Consider the following 18,313-nt stretch of genomic DNA (forward strand, 5'->3'; position numbering starts at 1 on the left):
TCTGAGAGCTCGGCAACTTTATCAGATGACCTGAAAGATATAAAACGCTGGTGCGACACTTAACGATTAGAATTAAACTTGCGTGTGTAAATTAAATAAATAAATTAAAGTGCGTAGTAATGCATTGTTGGAATGGAATGAAATGGGAGGAGGGGGAAGGAATGGAATTGGAAGATATGGATTTTTTGTAAAGAGCAATTCCCTCCCGAACGCCTACTGCATCGGGAACACCGAAATGGAACGTGTAGACTAGATTAAATACCTAGGCGTTACCCTCACTCGCCATCTCTCCTGGGCGACACATATACAGAAAATATGCGGACAAGCTAATAAAAAATTAGAATTTATTAGAAGAATACTTGGTTGTGATTAAAATGTCAAAAAGAAATATTATCTTTCCCTAGTTTGGGACCATTTAGAATATTCTGCCTGTACGTGGCTCGGCAAGGTAATGTCCTTTTAGAAATGCTTGCTTATTTGAAAAAGGAAGGTGTGTTACCTTACCCTGTATATGGTGGGATCCTCACGAAGTTGAATTGTTTACCGAATTGCATCGCGTGCGGCGTAGAATAGCTAGAATTGTAAAACGTTGTTGTGATAAACTGAGTAACGTATCCAAAATATTAGAGCAGCTAGGTTGGGAATCACTTAATGGAGCGAAGGTTAAATTACTACAGATTAAATCTCTTCTCACATAACTTGGAAGGACGTCTCTTTACCAGTGATGTTGAAAATGTATCATTAACCCCATCGTACTGCGGTAGGAGGGACCATATTACTAAATTTAGAGAGATCAAGTGTAGATCAGATAGATTTAAGATGTCTATTTTTCCAAAAACGGTAAGGGATCAGAATTACGCTGTCCGAGGGAGCTAGGAGGGAGAGGTATTTTGGGACAGTGATCATCTGGTCTGTAGTCACCCCTACCACACACCCTAGTGGTGGATTGCAGGGCACTACGTAATTGTAGAATTGTGACCACTTTGATCTGTTCCAACCAAGTCCCTCAGCTGCTGCAGAGAAGGGAATGCCTGCACGAATAATTCTTACAAATGCGAAGCACGGAGGATCTGGGCCTAGGATCCCTCAGAGTGACGAATGTAATGTTTTTGACTGCGGGGTTGCCATTTTGTACTTGGATATTCTATGAATGCGTCCCCTTCCCGATTCACGCCCCGGCGATGAAATAAACCCCGCACTTACTTGCCGCGTCCATTGTTTGCGAGTGAGGCGGTGGTTAGGGCGGGTCGTCGGGGTAATGAGCGAGTGATTGAGCGGGGTGCGCGCATATTCTTGGGTGGATGGGTGTCGGGGGCGGTGGGGGAAGGGCTCGCTCCACCCTCCCCTCCCCTACTCCCATCTACCCCTCTTCCTCCTCCTCGCCCGACTTTTAACCACCCCCCCCCCACCCACGACCACCACTAATTAGACCTTTCCCAGTTGAAGGTCTATCGGTCTCGACTTATACGCTCTCTGAAACATTTTGCCATTGATTCAAATGATATACATAGAATCGCACGCAGTTTTCCGTATTGTGTGATAAGTCGATGTGCCTTGAAAAATTGTGTGTAAACTTTTGAATTTTCTCCTCGCCTTCATAATTTTCACATTGTATGTTTATTCGATGATGGCGAGAAATGGTAAAATGTTTCGGACCGTTCAAAAAGTATATTCTCTTGGAATAACACGGCTATTCTTTTTCTGTGAACGTAAGATGCCGTCATCAATAACCTTAAAGATTTACGCGGAGAGTGAATCCTGACGCCATTATTTGTAGTTATCCTGCGCGAATGATTTATCTGGATTATATAGGGCGAGGTGTCATTACGGTCGTAAAGTGAATGTGCCCCGGAGAGGATGTCCTCCGGGGAAGGATGCCCGGAGACACACATGCTTTAGCCTCCGTCAAAGTGCTGACCGGGTTTCTCCAAAGGATGACTACGCCCGGAATGGCACGTTATCATTCGACTGAAGTGCTTCATTGTCATTGTCCTCTGGGGGCCCTCCATGCCGCGCTCGGGCCTTCGACGGCAATCCCGAGGTGCCGTGAAAGTAGTTCGGTGGGATTCGCCCGTCATTGGGCGGACGACACGGCTGAAAGCTGCCAGCTGGAATAATGAGTTGGCTTGTCTTTTCACTTCACGCAGCACAAAACATTCGTAGTTTAGACGCTATATGTTATGCATATCAACTTTATTCGAGGATAATTCAAAGCATAATAATCATTGAAGCAGTTCGTACTTCATTCCCGTTTTCCCAACCGCGCGAAATCAACCTCGGGACGCCAGCATTCCCTTCTAGCTCCCCCCCCCCTCCTCCTCCTCTGCCCCCCCTTTTAGGGGAAGGGGAACTGTTTGTGGTGAACTAACTCAACTTGGAACGCCAACGACACTCCTGCTCTCTCTCTCTCTCACTCTCTCCCTCTTCAACCATTTAAAAATAGACGACTCTCGTAGAAGTAAAACACACGGCGATAGCATGTGACGATGCTTCCGAGATCGGTCGTCGAGTGAAAGAAGCATTAATCTAATCCTATGGCCACATACCAATTGCTTTTCAAGATGAGGATAGAGAACTATTACTATTCAAGGTGTCAAAATTTCAAAGAAAATAGTCCTGACACACCATGTTAGTATTTATTTATACATTATTGAAATAGAAAGAAAGACTCGTACTTTTCCACAGATTTTATTATACGGTACTATTACACATATTATATGCACAGATTTATTATACGGTATTTGTACCGTATAATAAAATCTGTGGAAAAGTACGAGTCTTTCTTTCTATTTCAATAATGGATATCAATTACTTCCACGAAGTGAAGCCTGAAACAATAGAATTTATTTATACACTTTCGCTATGAACCGCGAAAATCAACGAAATACAAACGCAATTCAAACGGAATAGTCGCCGCCATCTATTCTGTTTGATTCGCGAGGTCAGGGATCTGAAGCCATCGTGGCGGTATGGGAGGTCTCGGAGAAATCAATCGGATTTAATTGATGGTCGGAAATGTAGTTTGTTTTCGCAGTTTGTTATAGATGGGCTAAACATTGGATTATTTCTATGAGCCCAACAAAGAGATTGCACAGTTTTTGCTCAGTGGAAAACATTGTGTTCGATCGTCATGGATTTAATCCCAAATGGAAAAACTAGGATTGTTCTTCCGATCGTTTAATTCCTTTAATGGTTTCACTCCTTTAATGTTCGCTTGGAACATTAAGCGAGTAAAAGGATTTATCATGGAGAAATTCTTGCATTGTAATGCACATTTAGCGGACGACTCCGGTTAAAGTTACTGTCACGGCATCTCACGCAGTTTCTTTTGATTTACCATGGAGAGCATCTCGCTACGAGAAGATTGATCAATCAGTCGAAGCGTTCCGGCTGAACGTCGGTACGGAGCAGAACTCAATCGACAACTCTTATAGGGGGTGGAATTCTAACGAGAATGTTTCTCAAGTTTTCCAGGAAGTGCGTCGATTCAGACGAGCACACGTCTAGCGGTGGCGAAGATGAGAGTGTCCGTCCGTCGCCCTGGCGATGTGACGACGCCAAATCACGACGCGCGGAACGGAATGTTTACAGGGGAATGTCACATGACACCGTTTAGCGCGTTGTGAGATTTGCCCATTAAACTGATCTCGAGGCTTTTTTAAATTCATGTTTCTGATGACAACATTGTAGAAATAATAATAAATTACCTACTTTGGGAAAATTAAGTTAAAATGGAATTAGGATTTGTTATTTCAGTGATTTCAAACATTTTAAAATGTCTAATACGCCCTAGTGAAGAGATAGAGAGATAAGATTGCCTGTTTCTAAGTAAGCCATGCCTCACTCTGCCTCCGTGTGCCATGTCAAAGGCATTTTCTGGCAAAGGTGAGCGTGGTTTTCCGGAGTACGATTTGTAATCGAGTGAGGCCCAAAACGGACCAATGTTAATCCGTTGCTCAGGATAATCAAATTGGCACAATGTAAAACAAAGGCGTTACCAGTCACGCCCCAAACCCTCCCTCCCATTAATCCTAAAGATTAAATGGGGCCGTCATTCTCCTTACGCACGCATTCCCGTCTGCCCTCTCCCGACATTCTTCGGATTCGAATCGTCCTAAATAAGTCGCTCGGTTTAAAACAAGGAATAGATTTCCTTTAATTAATGCGACGGCCATCCATTCGAGGCCCGAATTTACACTCGTGCGATGGTCAACCCAAGCGATTGGCTTCCATTGGCGGGGAGATGAAAGGGGGGCGGGGGGGGGGACTCCTCCCCTGCCCTCACCGTGCGTGTAAATATAATCGGATACACACGCACGCACTGTCGGGAGGGAGCGGCACCTCCTCCCCCCTCATCACTCCTCCTTCCCCGCCGCCCTATTTGGAGTCCCGGGGAGGCGAGGGAGTGGGGATGGGGCGACTAAACCGACTCGTCGCGGGCGTTTACCGCGCGAATTCGCTTTTCCCCACCTACACTCATCTTCCTCGCCCCTCCCCCCCCCCCCCGTCGTTAGGATTTAGGAAAAGGCGGCTCCCATTCGATTCGCAGTGAAGTATCGCCCCACTTAGAGCCGTCCCCGGCAATCAACGGAATCGATCCACCACCCGATTAACATTCCATTCGGTGACCACGGCGGCCGGCCGGCCCTGCACACTCCCCCCCTGGCGGTCCCGATCGCTCCGAACCGCTCCGCTCAATCTTTTGAATACCCTCCCTGCAACTTCATGGCGCCACCTCAGATGGCCTCACGCCGAAGGCATTTCCATGTAAAAACGATTAGTTTCGGAGTGGACCGAGCGGTCAAGCAGCAATTACCCACGGCACTGAGAGGTGGGAGTCCAATTTTAAGATATAATATTACATTTTCGTCACACTTACGCCATTCCGATTGCGCATGATCGTTATCGAAACGCGTATTACGGCTGGTTGAGACATTTGAATAGAGTAGCTTTTCTGGGACAGTCGTGGACCGGGTGAGCCTCCATCGCCACCGTTCCATCATCTCGACCAAATAATTCGACCGTCATCCGGTGACGGCAAAGTCTGTTGACTTCTGGGCTTGCAGGGTTGGAGAAAAACTGAGAGTTTGGATAAAAATTCTGCGGGAAAGAGCATGCGTGGTTAGGTGTGCAGATAATATAGCCGGGGGTTTCCGACGGCGAACGTGACGTGCATCGAACAGCACAGTGGATGGAGTAGTAGTAGTAGTAGTTTTGAGGGGAGGCGACCGACAGCTAAGGTCATTTGCGCCATAGGGGATGGATAGGAAAGGATGAAGGGTGGAGAGAAACCCGGCGTCGGCATTAGCCTACTCTTAACGAAAGGCGCCAAGGGGTCCGCAGTTTAACGTCCCATCCGACGGACGGCGTACTCACTCAAAGTGCCCTCCACAAAGCACCTCAAGTAGGGATCGAGATACCTCTGAAAAATATTCAACACCGCCGGGATTTGAACCCGCGCCCTCATGGTGGGAAGCCAGTACGTTAGCCCCCGCACCATCTCGATCCCCACAGTGGATGGAGAAGTACCGCGTTGAGCAAGATAAACCAAAAAAAAAAAAAGAAGAGTATAGTTTGCAATAAGCACGAAGACATAGAAATTAGTATTTTTTTTATTTATTGCATTTTTAGTATCCTGCAAGCCGCCGCTAGGGTGTGTGGCAGGGTGTGATAACACACCAGCCTACCCTTGAACCGAATATCCCCCCCCCCAGACCGCTGTCGGACAGTGTTATTTTGATCCCTTATCGCTCGTGGGAAAAAGACATTCCATTCAAATCTATCTGATCAAACACTAAAATCTATCGAGTTTTATTTACATGATCTCTCCTTCCCTAGTACGATATACATGTTCAACATCACTGCTGAAGAGATGTTCTTCCAATTTATGCGATAAGAGATTCAATCTGTAATTTAACCTTCTCTCAGTTTAGAATAGAATATTACTAGAATTAGAAAAATGATACAGCAATTAGAATAATGCTAGGGAATAATGGTATCAAAGAAGTGTGAGAGATTAACTACTCGGGAATCTAAATCGCAAATGATGGAAAAAGTACGATTGGGATATCAAGTGGAATTCATCAGACTAAAACTGCATCCTGCACTGCATAGGAAACAAACCGGCTTCCCGCCCCGAGGGGCTGTGTTTGAATCCCGAAGTCGGCTGGATTTTTCAGCTGCATCCCGATCCCTATTTGGGATGTTAACAGGAGAGTACGCCGTCCGTTAGATGTGAAATTAAATTGCGGGCCCTTGGGCGTCTATCGCTGAGAGTAGGGCCACGCCCTTTCCCTCCGCCCTTCCCGAAAACATCCTCTCCCTACCGCATCACCCGCATATCCCTTCTGGCTTAAATGACCTCGGTTGTTTCCCTCTTCCTACCAAGACGAACACAAAGCTAATCACGTCAAAGATTAAGGTGAAGGAGGCGTGGAATGTCGCTTTGCATGGCCAATTGAGATCGAGGAGAGAATACGGAAACTGCTGGGCACTGGAATATTGGTTCGCAGAAGAATTCTCAAGAAAGGATCAAGAGAGAAGACATCAAAGGAAGTCGCAAGTCTAAGGGCTGGGTATACAGGAGAAACTCCTTAAATAGGAGCATAGCTAAGAGGACACCTTGGAAGACTTGACGCGACGACCAGTAACGGAAGGAAAATAAGAAGGAAGAAGCCTCTTCTCTCAGGGTAGGCGAAAGAAATCTCGGAAGAGATTAAGGGTTCTTGAGGCGGGAACTGAAGGTGAAGCGAAGAAGGAGAAGAGCGATTAGCTGCTCCGTCCTGATGGGCCGTTTGCTCGGGCCGTGCTTCGCGCTCGTTTCCTTTCGGGCGTTGCTAAGAGACAGGTACTTTGGGTTTCGTCAGTGGCTGGACTCGACTCCATCCTCTCTCTCTCCATGCCCACTCTTCCTCTCTCGCCCCCCTCCCCCCACCGCCCCAACCGCAAAAACGTGCATTGGCAGTGAATTCCGACCCCACGCAACCAAATGCTAGTGAAACCGTTTCAAATCGCTCGACTCGAAATGTTTCCACGCTTGGAACGACTCCAGCGTGGATTCAGCTCCGCCCATATTTCATCCTGCTGAAATAACAGTCACCTTGCTAGTTGAGATAGACGACTGAATAAAGAGTCGCATAAATAAAGAGCGGGTGCATTTAAATTCCCGAGATTCCTCCCGAGAGGCGGGAGGACCTTGGCCCGAAGGGATCGCCTCCTCCCGGTCGCCCCCCAAGGGCCTACTCACTCCGCCCATCGATCATTTCGAATGGGCACTCTCTGCAAAAGCTATGGTCCACACAAACAAAATGTCCATTGATCTGTGAAGGGGGGCATATCTCATAAAATACGCAAAACTTGGGATATTTGAATGCTTCTAAATTGGATCATTTGAAGATTTTCTCTTTTCCTGGCTTCTGCTTTTGGTGGAACTCCTTTCACTCAGTGAAATTCCACTCATAATTCCCACCCTTCCATCGGATTTTGTTTCACTTTTAAGAGAATAGAACTCTTCGACATTTCATCCAGTTTTTCATCTCCATCCCTAGTGGACATATACTTTTAATTTCTTCTACCTTTGGACCAATCCTTTGCTTTCTTTTCTTTCATCTTGCGAGGGTATTCCTTGATGTGATCGTAAGTGGACGAGACTCGTATTTCCGTCACCTCCTCTCCGCCACAATACCAACATCGTCAGCAAAATACTTATCCCCCCCCCCAGCTGCAGTTACGCACCCCTGAAGCGATTTTGAAGATATTGGATGAGATTTATTTTTATTCCCTAATTTACCCTTGCTTGTTCCCTGCTTTTCCCCCATTTTATTACCTAAACTCTTCTTAATGTTGGTCTCCAATCACTCTTCCGAAATTCAATAAATAAGATTTTGAAAAGCATATGATAATTCGATTCGTCAATATCAAATGTTCTTTCCAAATTCGCAAATGCCACGACCGTTCGTCAGCCACATTCCTTTCTTTTGCCTACAAGTTGTCAAAATGCAAGCTCGTAGCTTCTTTTAGTTTTCCGAAATCCAAATAAATTTTCATCGGGGAATTCATCTGACTCAAGTTCCATCCCTCAATATTAACTTAAAAGATTGCTTGATGGTTCCCGTCAGTGTATTTGTCGTTAGGCTTATCGTTTCAAAGTTTTCATCATTGACTGCCCTCTATTTTACCGCAGCAATTATTTACTTATGACAATTTTTCCGTATTTTTCCAATCGAGTATACATATGTCACCGGCCATTTTTCATTGTTACATTCAAGTAATCTCTCCAGAATTTTCAAAAATAACAATCAATTCCATGGACCTTGTTGATGAGCAGTCGGAATCCGATGCAGTTGACTGCTTCATCGAATTCCGACCTCGGAACGGCGTCAGCTTTGTTTTCTTCAGGCCAGGGCTCCGTTCCCTTGTCGCCTCCAACATTCGCCATTGTGAGTTTCCTCCTACTCTAATTCTTCCGCTTTACCTTCCATTAAACATTCCTTGTTCACGCTCCAACATCTATTGCACCTTACGCTGGGTTTTTTCAGGCTGTATCTCATCAGCCAATCGTGACTTCATACTTTGAATGTGCGGCATGTTGTAGGCAATTCTTTGAATTCACCATTCAATCAAATTTCTTACCTCCCAGCTTTCCGTTTAATAATTTAAAAAACAATCGCCCGTCTTCATTTCTCTCGTTCTTCCATGGCATTTTTCCTTCGGCCTGTGCAAAACTTCCTTCATTACCCCGTCCTTTCTCTAATGGCTTCTCTATCATAGCTTATCTTTGCACGCCCTCCCTAGCTTTTCCCACAAACCTCATTCTTTGCTTTTACGCTTTGCTTTTGCTCAGACTTTCCCTATTTTATTGTTCACTTTCTTCGCCGTCATTTACTTAGAGTATTCGTAGGTGTATCCTTAATTTATGTCTGCATATATAATTTATGTCTGTATATGGATGTACGAGTACATATATTTTTTCGATGTGCAAAATGTATGTATGTATGTATGTCTGTCTACATGTATTTGTGTGTACGCATTTAGTTATAAGTCTTATGCAAAATGTAATATGCATATAACGATGGGTTAAATGGAAGGAGGGACTGTTTGGTCTCAATTTCGCCCAAATAAAGATATCTATCTATCTATCTCCCTGAAAGAGTTCACTGGCACATTGCACGGTTGCTCTCCTTTTACTGTGACACCAAAGATGTTTGTTTGCTCTCTTCCCTCCGCTTATAATTTTAGTCTCAAGTTTGAATGTAGGATGATATTTCGGTTCTAAGTCATGATTACTGGTGATACATGCGCCCAGATTGCTTTTGCAGACTTAGACTTAGTCCCTCAATCTTTGCATTAGCTCAAATGCAATTTATTAGGAGCTTCAATATGTCTCCTGTCATTATTAAAGATTAAAAATATGCATTGCATCGCATGTTTCCATTATAATTCTTAAGCGTAGTGGTTCTGTTATTTTCTCGAACTAATTGAATAGCCTGTTCTTTTTCAATGTTCGCGTGATGTCATTCAAATCCGGTCCACAAGTGCCACACTTTCTTCCCCGTCGGAGTATCTCGGCCCTTCGTGTCTCCTCGCGTTTCTCGTTGCCCTTAATGCACTTCTCCATTCCTTCGAATATTTTACGCCTTTCGCTCCAAAATTCTCTTTCAAGTCCAAGTCGAGCCTGGTGCTTTTCTCGATCCATTCTCTCAAATTTCGATTGGATTCCGAGAGTCTTTCCTCTATGTCGAGGCCGCACGCCACACGTTCGTGCCCTTATTTCTGAAGCGGCCCTTTTCAATGTGTCGGCTAATGTCCTGCTTCGTCTTCACTCGGCGGTATAACACTTCTTAAGACGAATACTGGGTCGATCACCAAAAACTCAGGATAAAGGACGCATATAGTATTTTCATTTGCCTAAGATTAATATGAACAGAAACTTAGGCAGTACATTTTACGTTACGTTATTTACACTTCCTTTCGTCTTTTGCTCGTCTCCGAGCGGATCCTCGATCCGTTCCGTTGATCACATCACCCCATTTCGCGATCGATTTTCGGTGTCCTATGTGGATAATATTTGTTGGACTCACTCGAGCTTTCATTGTACACGACTCCCAAGAAGGCAAGTAATGTCTTCAGGATTCACACATGTGAATTTCTCCATTCCATCGTATCAGCCAAACGGCAAAATCAATTTACAGGAATCGGGTATCATTAGAATCTATGCAGAATTTTTAAAGTGTATAAAAACGTTCACCTTAACCAGGATTCCGGTCATGCATATATGCGGTTGACTCCGTTAAAAGTTACGAGTTATTTACTGCATCTCTAGCAGTGCTTTGATTTCGGATCATTAGAATCCTTACCTCGAGAAATATAGAAGACTATATTTTTAGCCAATGTTAAGCTTTTAAAAGAAGAAGATTTATGCAAATCTTCGCCGGATTATTCGGGGAAGAGGTTCTTGAGAAAATTCAGCTCTAAATTATAACTTTTCCATTGATTTGGATGGTACGTATTTGGGCTGGGCTTGGGAGAACCGGGAAAACTTTCCATATTATACGCACCAAATATTAGCCAAACCTAATATAAATGAGGGATTTTTTAGTTCACACATTTGATTTTATTCTTGAACTTTATAAATATGAAATAAGATTTCCTACATATTTAATTGACGGAAATAGGTATTCCCTATTGGGCAACCAAGGCGTGACCCTTTGAGAAATGAAGGCGTTGTCACGATAGGGAGTACCAAGTCTGGAAAGGGTAATTATTTCGCGGCCGATCCTTGACGGGATGCGGGTGGATGTATCGGGAGGCGGCTGGCAATCACGGCCCCTCGAGTGGAAGACGAGGTCATGGGGACGGACGGACGGTTCGTCGCGCAAGGTCATTTGAGCGTCCGGCATCAGCGCCGAGGGGGCCTGCACTCCTCTCGGGATCAAGGCACGAGCTGATCAAATGTATGAGCTGAAAAACCACAGGGCCATCTCCAGAGAATGCCGCTTCGAGAAGCGAACAAAACACTTAAGGAATGAAGCCCGATGCCATTAGGGCGGGACTATTGGTGAAGGTTTTTAAAACACTGAGTTTTCTAGTGACAGTGTTCGAGAAATTCCTCGCTCAGAATAAATATCGCGGCCCGTGACGACTAAATTTCTTGATGAAGTTCTCCTTTTGTTCGCCCATCTGGCGGTGTGCCTTAAGAATTCGTTGCCGATGTGGGGCCGGAGCTGTGGAACAACGAAGAACTAACGGAAGAACACCGGGTGCACTTCCGTCATTCAGTCGCCCTCCGCCATTCTGATCGCTGACACCAATAATGGGAATGCACTCGCAGGAGGGTGGGGCCAAGTGGAGGCGGGGTGGGAGTGAGCACTCACCTGCCATGGGGCCATAGGCGGGCGGCGCGGGAGGCCCGGAGTGGGCCGCTGAGGGCCCGGGCGCCGGGGCCGGCGGGCCGTGGTCGTGGAGGCGCGGATTGGCGGTCCAGGCGGAGGACGTGGAGGGCGTGGGGGAAGCGGAGGGCGAGGCGCCGTACGGGTAGGAGGATGATGGGGCGGCGGATGATGAGGAGTGGGGCGGCGGGGAGTGGAGCGGCAGGCGCGGCGGGGCCCTCGGCAGCAGCAGGGGCCCGTAGGCCTGATGGTAGGCCTGGTAGTAGGGCGCCGCGGCCGCCGCTTGGTGGGTGTGGTAGGCGTGCCATGCGTCCGAGGTGGAGGGCCCGGGGTGGTGGGCCACCGGTGCGGAGCCCCCGGCGGCTGCCCCCGGGGACGACCCCACGGGCGCGGCGGCGGAGGCGGCGGTGGAGGCGGCGGAGTAGGAGGAGTGGTCGGGGAAGTGCGAGGTGGCGGAGGGCGGGTAGAAGTCGTGGTGGTGGCGGCGGTGGGCGTGGTGGTGGTGGTGGGCGTGGTGGTGGTGGGCGTGGTGGTGGTGGGAGTGGTAGGGGAGGACGAGGTGCGGCGGCGGGGGCGGTGGGGGCGGCGGGGGCGGCGGCGGTGGCAGCTGGAAGTTGCTGTTCCAGAAGGACGGCGGGAAGTTCCGGGCTGCCATGGGCGACGACGGCGCTGCGGGAGGGAGGAAACTTGGTTATTCGGGCGAAGAGTTAGTGCGGAGGCACGCCGCATTGGCGCGGGTGAGTGTCCCCTTGATGGAGGGGGTCACTTAGGGAGGAGACACGCTCAAACATTCTGAAGGTTATTCCGATAGAAAATGTAATTTAAATTTGTTAAATAGAAACCCATTGATATTTCGTTTGAAGTCGAAATGGTTGTAGAACGAAGTTAAAACTACTTCCCGCCGTAGTTACATGCGTGACATCTATTGAGAGGAATCACATGACATTCGGCGAATTCCGAATAATGAAATGGCGTGATGGAAGGGCACAGCCACAACCGAACAGGACATCGAATGCCATTCAGACATCATCGCATTGAGTGTTCGTTTCAATTCCTTATTTCAATTCATTTCAACCTCTTTATTTGCCCGAGAAATATTTGAGGCGTATGTATGATTCTTCTTGTGTTAATGATAATGTTTAATTTCTCTAAATACGAGAAGTAAGCGAATATCTTAGCTAGAATATCCTTACCATTTAATTAATTCACTAATCTTTTATCCGCAATAAATATAGATTTTAACTTGTTAATTTATTATAATGATTTTATTTTGATTTCTGCAGGGCCACAGAATTATTTATAAATTTGTAATAGAATAAACATTTAAATGGGAACATGCATATAAATAAATGTTAGTCATCGTGTAATGAACTAGACGCGCTCCAAAATCAAGGTCCGGTCGGTAATTGATTGAGGAGGCCATTGAGGAAATGAAGAATGTACGCATTGGTGGCTCCAAATACATGTACATCTCTCTGCGCATTCGCCCCTCCGCCCCAACCCCAGGAACCAGGCTCCTCGCCGCCCGAAATGCGGGCCCCGAGCCGACCGCGCGCGAGCCCCGGGCACTTCTCGACTTCCCCGTCTCCTTGCATCGGAACCGGGCGCGACGCCACGACTATCCTTGAGTATCTCTCAATAGACTATCGCTTAAGAATTATTATGCCGCATTCATGATGGCCATCCCGAAATTCCGCCTGACCTCAGACTTGAAATCAATGATTTTTGTTGACTAAACCAAAAAAAAAGATCCTTATGAATTTCCTTGCGAGTTTCCATGCGTGGTCAGATTAAAACACCCGCTGGGAGAGATTTTAAAAATGGAAATAAAAATAATTTTCGTAAAAAACCGTGCTCCGTCCCAAATGGATCGAACATTCATCGTGGAGAATTTACGCCGGGCTCCTTATTTAAACCGTAAAAGAGGGGTGTTTCCCTTCCAAAGAGAACATTTGGATAAAATGTTTTCTCTCCGGCGACGTGAACTGATGGAGACAATAGAATTCCCGCTCGGAAATCTCCCGCGAAGCGTTGTTTTATGTGCGTTCCACGGATGACCCATGATTCCCTTTTGATCCTCCCCTTCCCCCTCCCACCTAATCTTAAAATCCTTTGTTAACGCCAAACACGTCCGCTCTCGGCCCTAAACCTGCCAACGCTCGGCAGCATAATTAAGTTTTTGTGTACACTGCGCTCACGCAATCATGTGAGTGGGTCGCAGGGGGGGGGGCTGCGGCAGCGGGCGTCGAGGGGGGCGTGCCCGGGTCGGGGGCCGCAAATCGATGCAATGCCCGGTAGGCACACATCGGTTCGGGTCTCCCTCGTTCAATTTCAAGGCCGCCTGAATTGGATAGTTCCTTAGCCTCGCGTTCGGCCTACTTCGAGACGATTACTGAACCGAATGGTAAACATGTTCCTCGTCCAGACAGTTCACAAAAGCGAAACATTCAAGTCATATACGTACATATCCCATTCCACGACGTAATCGCATAAGTTGGATAAGGATATTCCATTTTATTTTTTAATTCCCTCTGAGAAGAACTCCTCTTTCTCCATCCGTAAGGCAAAACGCCTGAAAAAAACCACAGGATTTTTCAATTTCCCAGCAACACTCTCCTTCTATTGAACCAGTAAGCCAATGTAGTTCATGCTCACGCAAAGCTTAGCTAGAGAAAATACCCCAGAATCCATTACCCTTCCGGACCACTCTTCTTCAAGAGTGAGCGGAATGTTAATTTCACGGCTTCGGATCGCTTGACCGTGCGCAGAATATTAATCACCTTCCAGAGCTTGAGTTTATTCGCTATACACACGGTCGTAAATTTGTTCGATATATACACCTGCTTGTCTAATTGAAGGGAACCCTTTATGAAACATTTCACCGATTTATGTGCTTCGATTTGAACGATTTCTAAAACACGTTGATAACACGTAGTTCTATTTAGTCTTAATGGCAGTTCCTTTTTTACGTAAACACGAGATTAGTTCAATGATGAAGGACAATACATATTTATTGGCATTCTTTTTCAGAAAAAAATTAATCAATGTTTTGGTGTTACCTCGATGTACAATGTTGTCGTACAATCTCGATTGATTTAACTCTGACATTGCGTCACTGGCAGCCGCTGAGAGGTGAATCGTCCAATCGTCCTGCTTCTGATCATAATGAAAACCGCTTTCCACGAAGGTATTTATTGGCTAACAGGGAAAAGTCACATGTGCGACACAATACGGAGGTTGAGGGACGCACATAGCATGATTTTGGCGATATAATCAGGATTCCTCGCACAAAAAGGCACGTCAAGTGAAGTTTACCCTCGTGTGGGAGGAACCCGATGAACATTTCAATATTTCTGATAGTGCTTCCGTAATGGCATTTGACAAGCATCTCTCATAGTCGCAGTAGTGGTTTTAAAGCGTCATTCCTTGGGTAATTCACACAACCTGGAGCTCCACCTTCATGCCTTTCTTTGAAATTGAGTTAAACCTCCTCAAACGCTTAAAACCATCTTCTGACTGCGAGAGGAAAGAAAAATCCCTGCGCAAGTTTACCCTGGCATCACTTAGGCCTTGGGTGATAATTTATGCAGGTGAAAGCAAAATTTCCCTTTGTTATTACTTCAAGAACAACGACGACTGATATTCGGAACCATTCGCCCAAACCCTGACCACTGCGCACGCAGCGAAGGGAAACCAAAAAATAAGAGTAAGATTTTGAGCCTTTAGTTCGGCGCTCACACTTGATACGCTTTTAAAAGCGTTTCCTTCGAGCGATTCGACGACGCGTGCCCCGTCACTTTCTCGATTGCAATTGTGGTGGTTCCAGTGCTACCAACCGTGCGAATATGGAAACAACGAGCGATCCTGCCGCCTTGACTCATCTAAACTTCTCGGAGGTGACCTTATGCCCTCTTTCAAAGCACTCCACCCAAAGAGGCATCTTCGTTCCTCCCTCTCTTTTGACCAAAGCCAGGCGACTCGCGACCGCTCCCTTCTGAGGCCAATGTCGACCGGTGGGTCGGTTCCCGCTGTCCGGCCGCGTCCGCTTAGGCCGGCATTCGGAGTCGTCCTCAGGTTCGCTTCCTGTAAATTCAAGGTCATAGTGAAACAAGGAGTTCAATCGTAAATTCGGTGCTGTCATGATGCAAGAGAAACGCAGTGCAAAACGATTTTACGAAATATGGAGTGATGCGGTTATAGTGTTCGAGTAATTTGGTTGAGAGTTGCTCGAAAAATTAAATTAAAATATACACCGGGCTGTAACATCCTTTTATTTATTTTCACTTGGATGTCAGTAATCTCGTCCGTGGTCATTTCTATGAGAACGCATTTCCAACGCAATTGTGCTTCAACAGAAGACATCATGGATTGAGTGATCAAGTGTGGAATCGACAATCTTATTAGGATGTTGCCCTTCCCACTAAGGATAAGTGACCGGCGGCACTTTCCCCAGATGAGCGTGGGTCCTGTAAACGGCTTGCGAAGATGCTGTCATAAGGTTGAAGAGACTCGCAAGGCACGGAAGAGTAAGTTCCATGAAGTAAAGAGCCCGCGTGATCGTAGCAGAGGCGAAAGACACTTCAAGGGAGGACTGATATGGAATACATTCGTGAAGCATAGGATATGGGAAAGCAAAGAATAAGTCGCCTAACGTAAAACTTGTTCCTGCGTTGCTGACCACTTTTGATGCGCCAGAACCATTGGCCGCAGCGGTTTTCATGGACTGTAGGGCACCGACAGAGATCGAGTGCGATCGAAGTTGCACTTGGTGGCATTTTCACCTAAATATATATATTTTTCGTCATTGGATTACTGTTTTCATTTGAAAAATGATTAGTCTGTCGTGTGATACAATGCTTTAAAAATACTTCGTAGTTTTCCAATCATAATAATTCCTCCAATGATATGATTTTGATTAGAGTGGCTTCGTGAGCTTGTAAAGCTACCTGCATAACAGCGCATCCGAGCGGTAAAATTGCGTACTGCAATCGTAAGTAACGGCGCGGCCGCTTCCTCTTATTCCCGTTCCCGCCTTTATTTGTGGTTTCTGCATGCGTATTTGTTTCTGCTTGTTGTCTTTTGTTGTTGTGAAAACAAATGCCCGCGAAGTATTATTGATAAATGGTTAAAATACTCATCGTCGTAGGCCAGTCATGCATGAATTGGTTTGCTGAGTGGAGAGTTCCCGTGCTCCTGGCCCTTTCGACAGCCGCAGGGTCGACTCGGAGAGACGCGTGCCATAGACGCGTGCGTATTCGCGGCGTGCGGAGGCTTGGTTTTTAATGCGCTGGGGTGCCGGTTGGATGGGAGTGATGGGAGGTGGGAGGATGCAATCTGCGGAATCGACGGTGGCTGTATTCCGCTTCGCGGGCATATCGTCCGTGAGATCCCTCCGTCTAATTTCGGTCCACGGAAGAAGTCAATAAATTGGTCCGCGGTCTCCTAAACCCTACATTACTCGGCGAAAGACGCACATGATTTCTGCACGTATCTCGACGTCTAATTAAAGATTTTCCCTAGATGATTGATTTGCACCGCCAACAAAATCCTTCACGAAAGAACAGTCGAGTAAAGCTGCTACTGACTACACTAGCAAAAATGGCCAAATTAACCGTAAATTCCGTGAATTTTAACGACTTTATTTGATTAAACTATGTATAAGAAAACATATCTCCATGAGATGATGATGGCGTTACCTGTGATGTAAATGTAAGGAATAGCACGAAGTTTCCAACCTAAACTTGATGCCATCGCAGAAACCGATTTTGTTTCTTTCAAATGCCTACTATCCCCACAAACTTCTCTTCAGAGCCAAAGTAATTATACACGTTCTTTGTCAAAACAATACATTTCTACTACGAGTATCATTAGGCCTCTATGTACATTTATTTCAAGATGTTATTAACCGAAAAGTTAAAAGATTACACCGTGATATGTTTGTGCTTTGACAACGATTAATCTTTAAAGAATATAATAATTACATGGACTGAAAATACAGAATTAGACAAATATCTCTTCCTCGGCTACATCTTAATTGCATCCAATAACTATTACTCTCAACGTGCGTCGCATTGAACTGTGGCACGTTTCCAAATAAACTGCGGGAGATACCGCAACACTAACTTTTAACGGAGTAATCCGCTAATGTGCATTTCAATGCAACAATTTCAGAGTGTAAAAATCATTCGCCTTGACTGGGATCCCACTGGGATGCACATTAGCGGATGACTCCGTTAAAAGTTACTGTTGCGGTATCTCCCGCAGTTTCTTTGGAATTTGTCAAAGTATAAACACCATAAGTGTTTAAAGTTGGCTTTAACCTCGTGGACTGTGGCGCGTCGCGCACGACTACGAATGCCTGTGACATTGTATGTACGGTATTTCGTCACAACATCTAGTTCCTTTAAAAGCCCCAAAATTTCAGAGTTTAAGAGGACGCCTCGATAGCTTAAGTGGCTAAAGCACTCGACCGGATATTGAGGGATCTGGGTTCGAATCCCAGTCAAGGCGAATGATTTTTACACTCTGAAATTGTTGCATTGTGGCACGTTTGTTCACACGAGCATTGATGGCTTCTGCGTTTGATACTTCCGCGCCAAACATGGCGCAGACGTATTGCATTCCCCTCCGAGTGGATTCCATTTGTCCCCCGAGTCGGGGGATGAGGAGCGGCCGAGAACTCACCCCTTGAGTGAAGGGTTCCTTCATAACTCAATGCTAGAACTGGACCAGAAAATCAAAAGTTTCTCATCTCAAAAAAATGATGGAGACACTATGATCGTTGGAGATTTCAATAGCCCATGTACATGTTATTTTTTAACGGAGGGTATCGACAAAGATACCTGCGAGTCGCTACTACATTCCTTCCTTTAAACTCCATGTATCAGCTTACCACATCACCAACTAGGGGCGATAATATTCTTGAT

The 18,313-nt window shown here is 46.0% G+C and overlaps 1 protein-coding gene across 1 annotated transcript in view; it reads right to left on the reverse strand.

Annotated features, from left to right (window-relative positions):
- LOC139689317 (protein vestigial-like) overlaps positions 1-18,313 on the reverse strand; it is a 160,752-nt gene that overhangs the window by 46,316 nt on the left and 96,123 nt on the right. The window contains exon 3 of the mRNA XM_071586396.1: positions 11,373-12,056. Within this exon, the coding sequence (XP_071442497.1) occupies positions 11,373-12,056 (684 nt within the window). The remainder of the gene's footprint in view (positions 1-11,372; positions 12,057-18,313) is intronic.

This window comes from Hetaerina americana, unplaced genomic scaffold (assembly GCF_022747635.1).
Source record: "Hetaerina americana unplaced genomic scaffold, ioHetAmer1.1.p SCAF_22, whole genome shotgun sequence".
Taxonomy (NCBI): domain Eukaryota; kingdom Metazoa; phylum Arthropoda; class Insecta; order Odonata; family Calopterygidae; genus Hetaerina; species Hetaerina americana.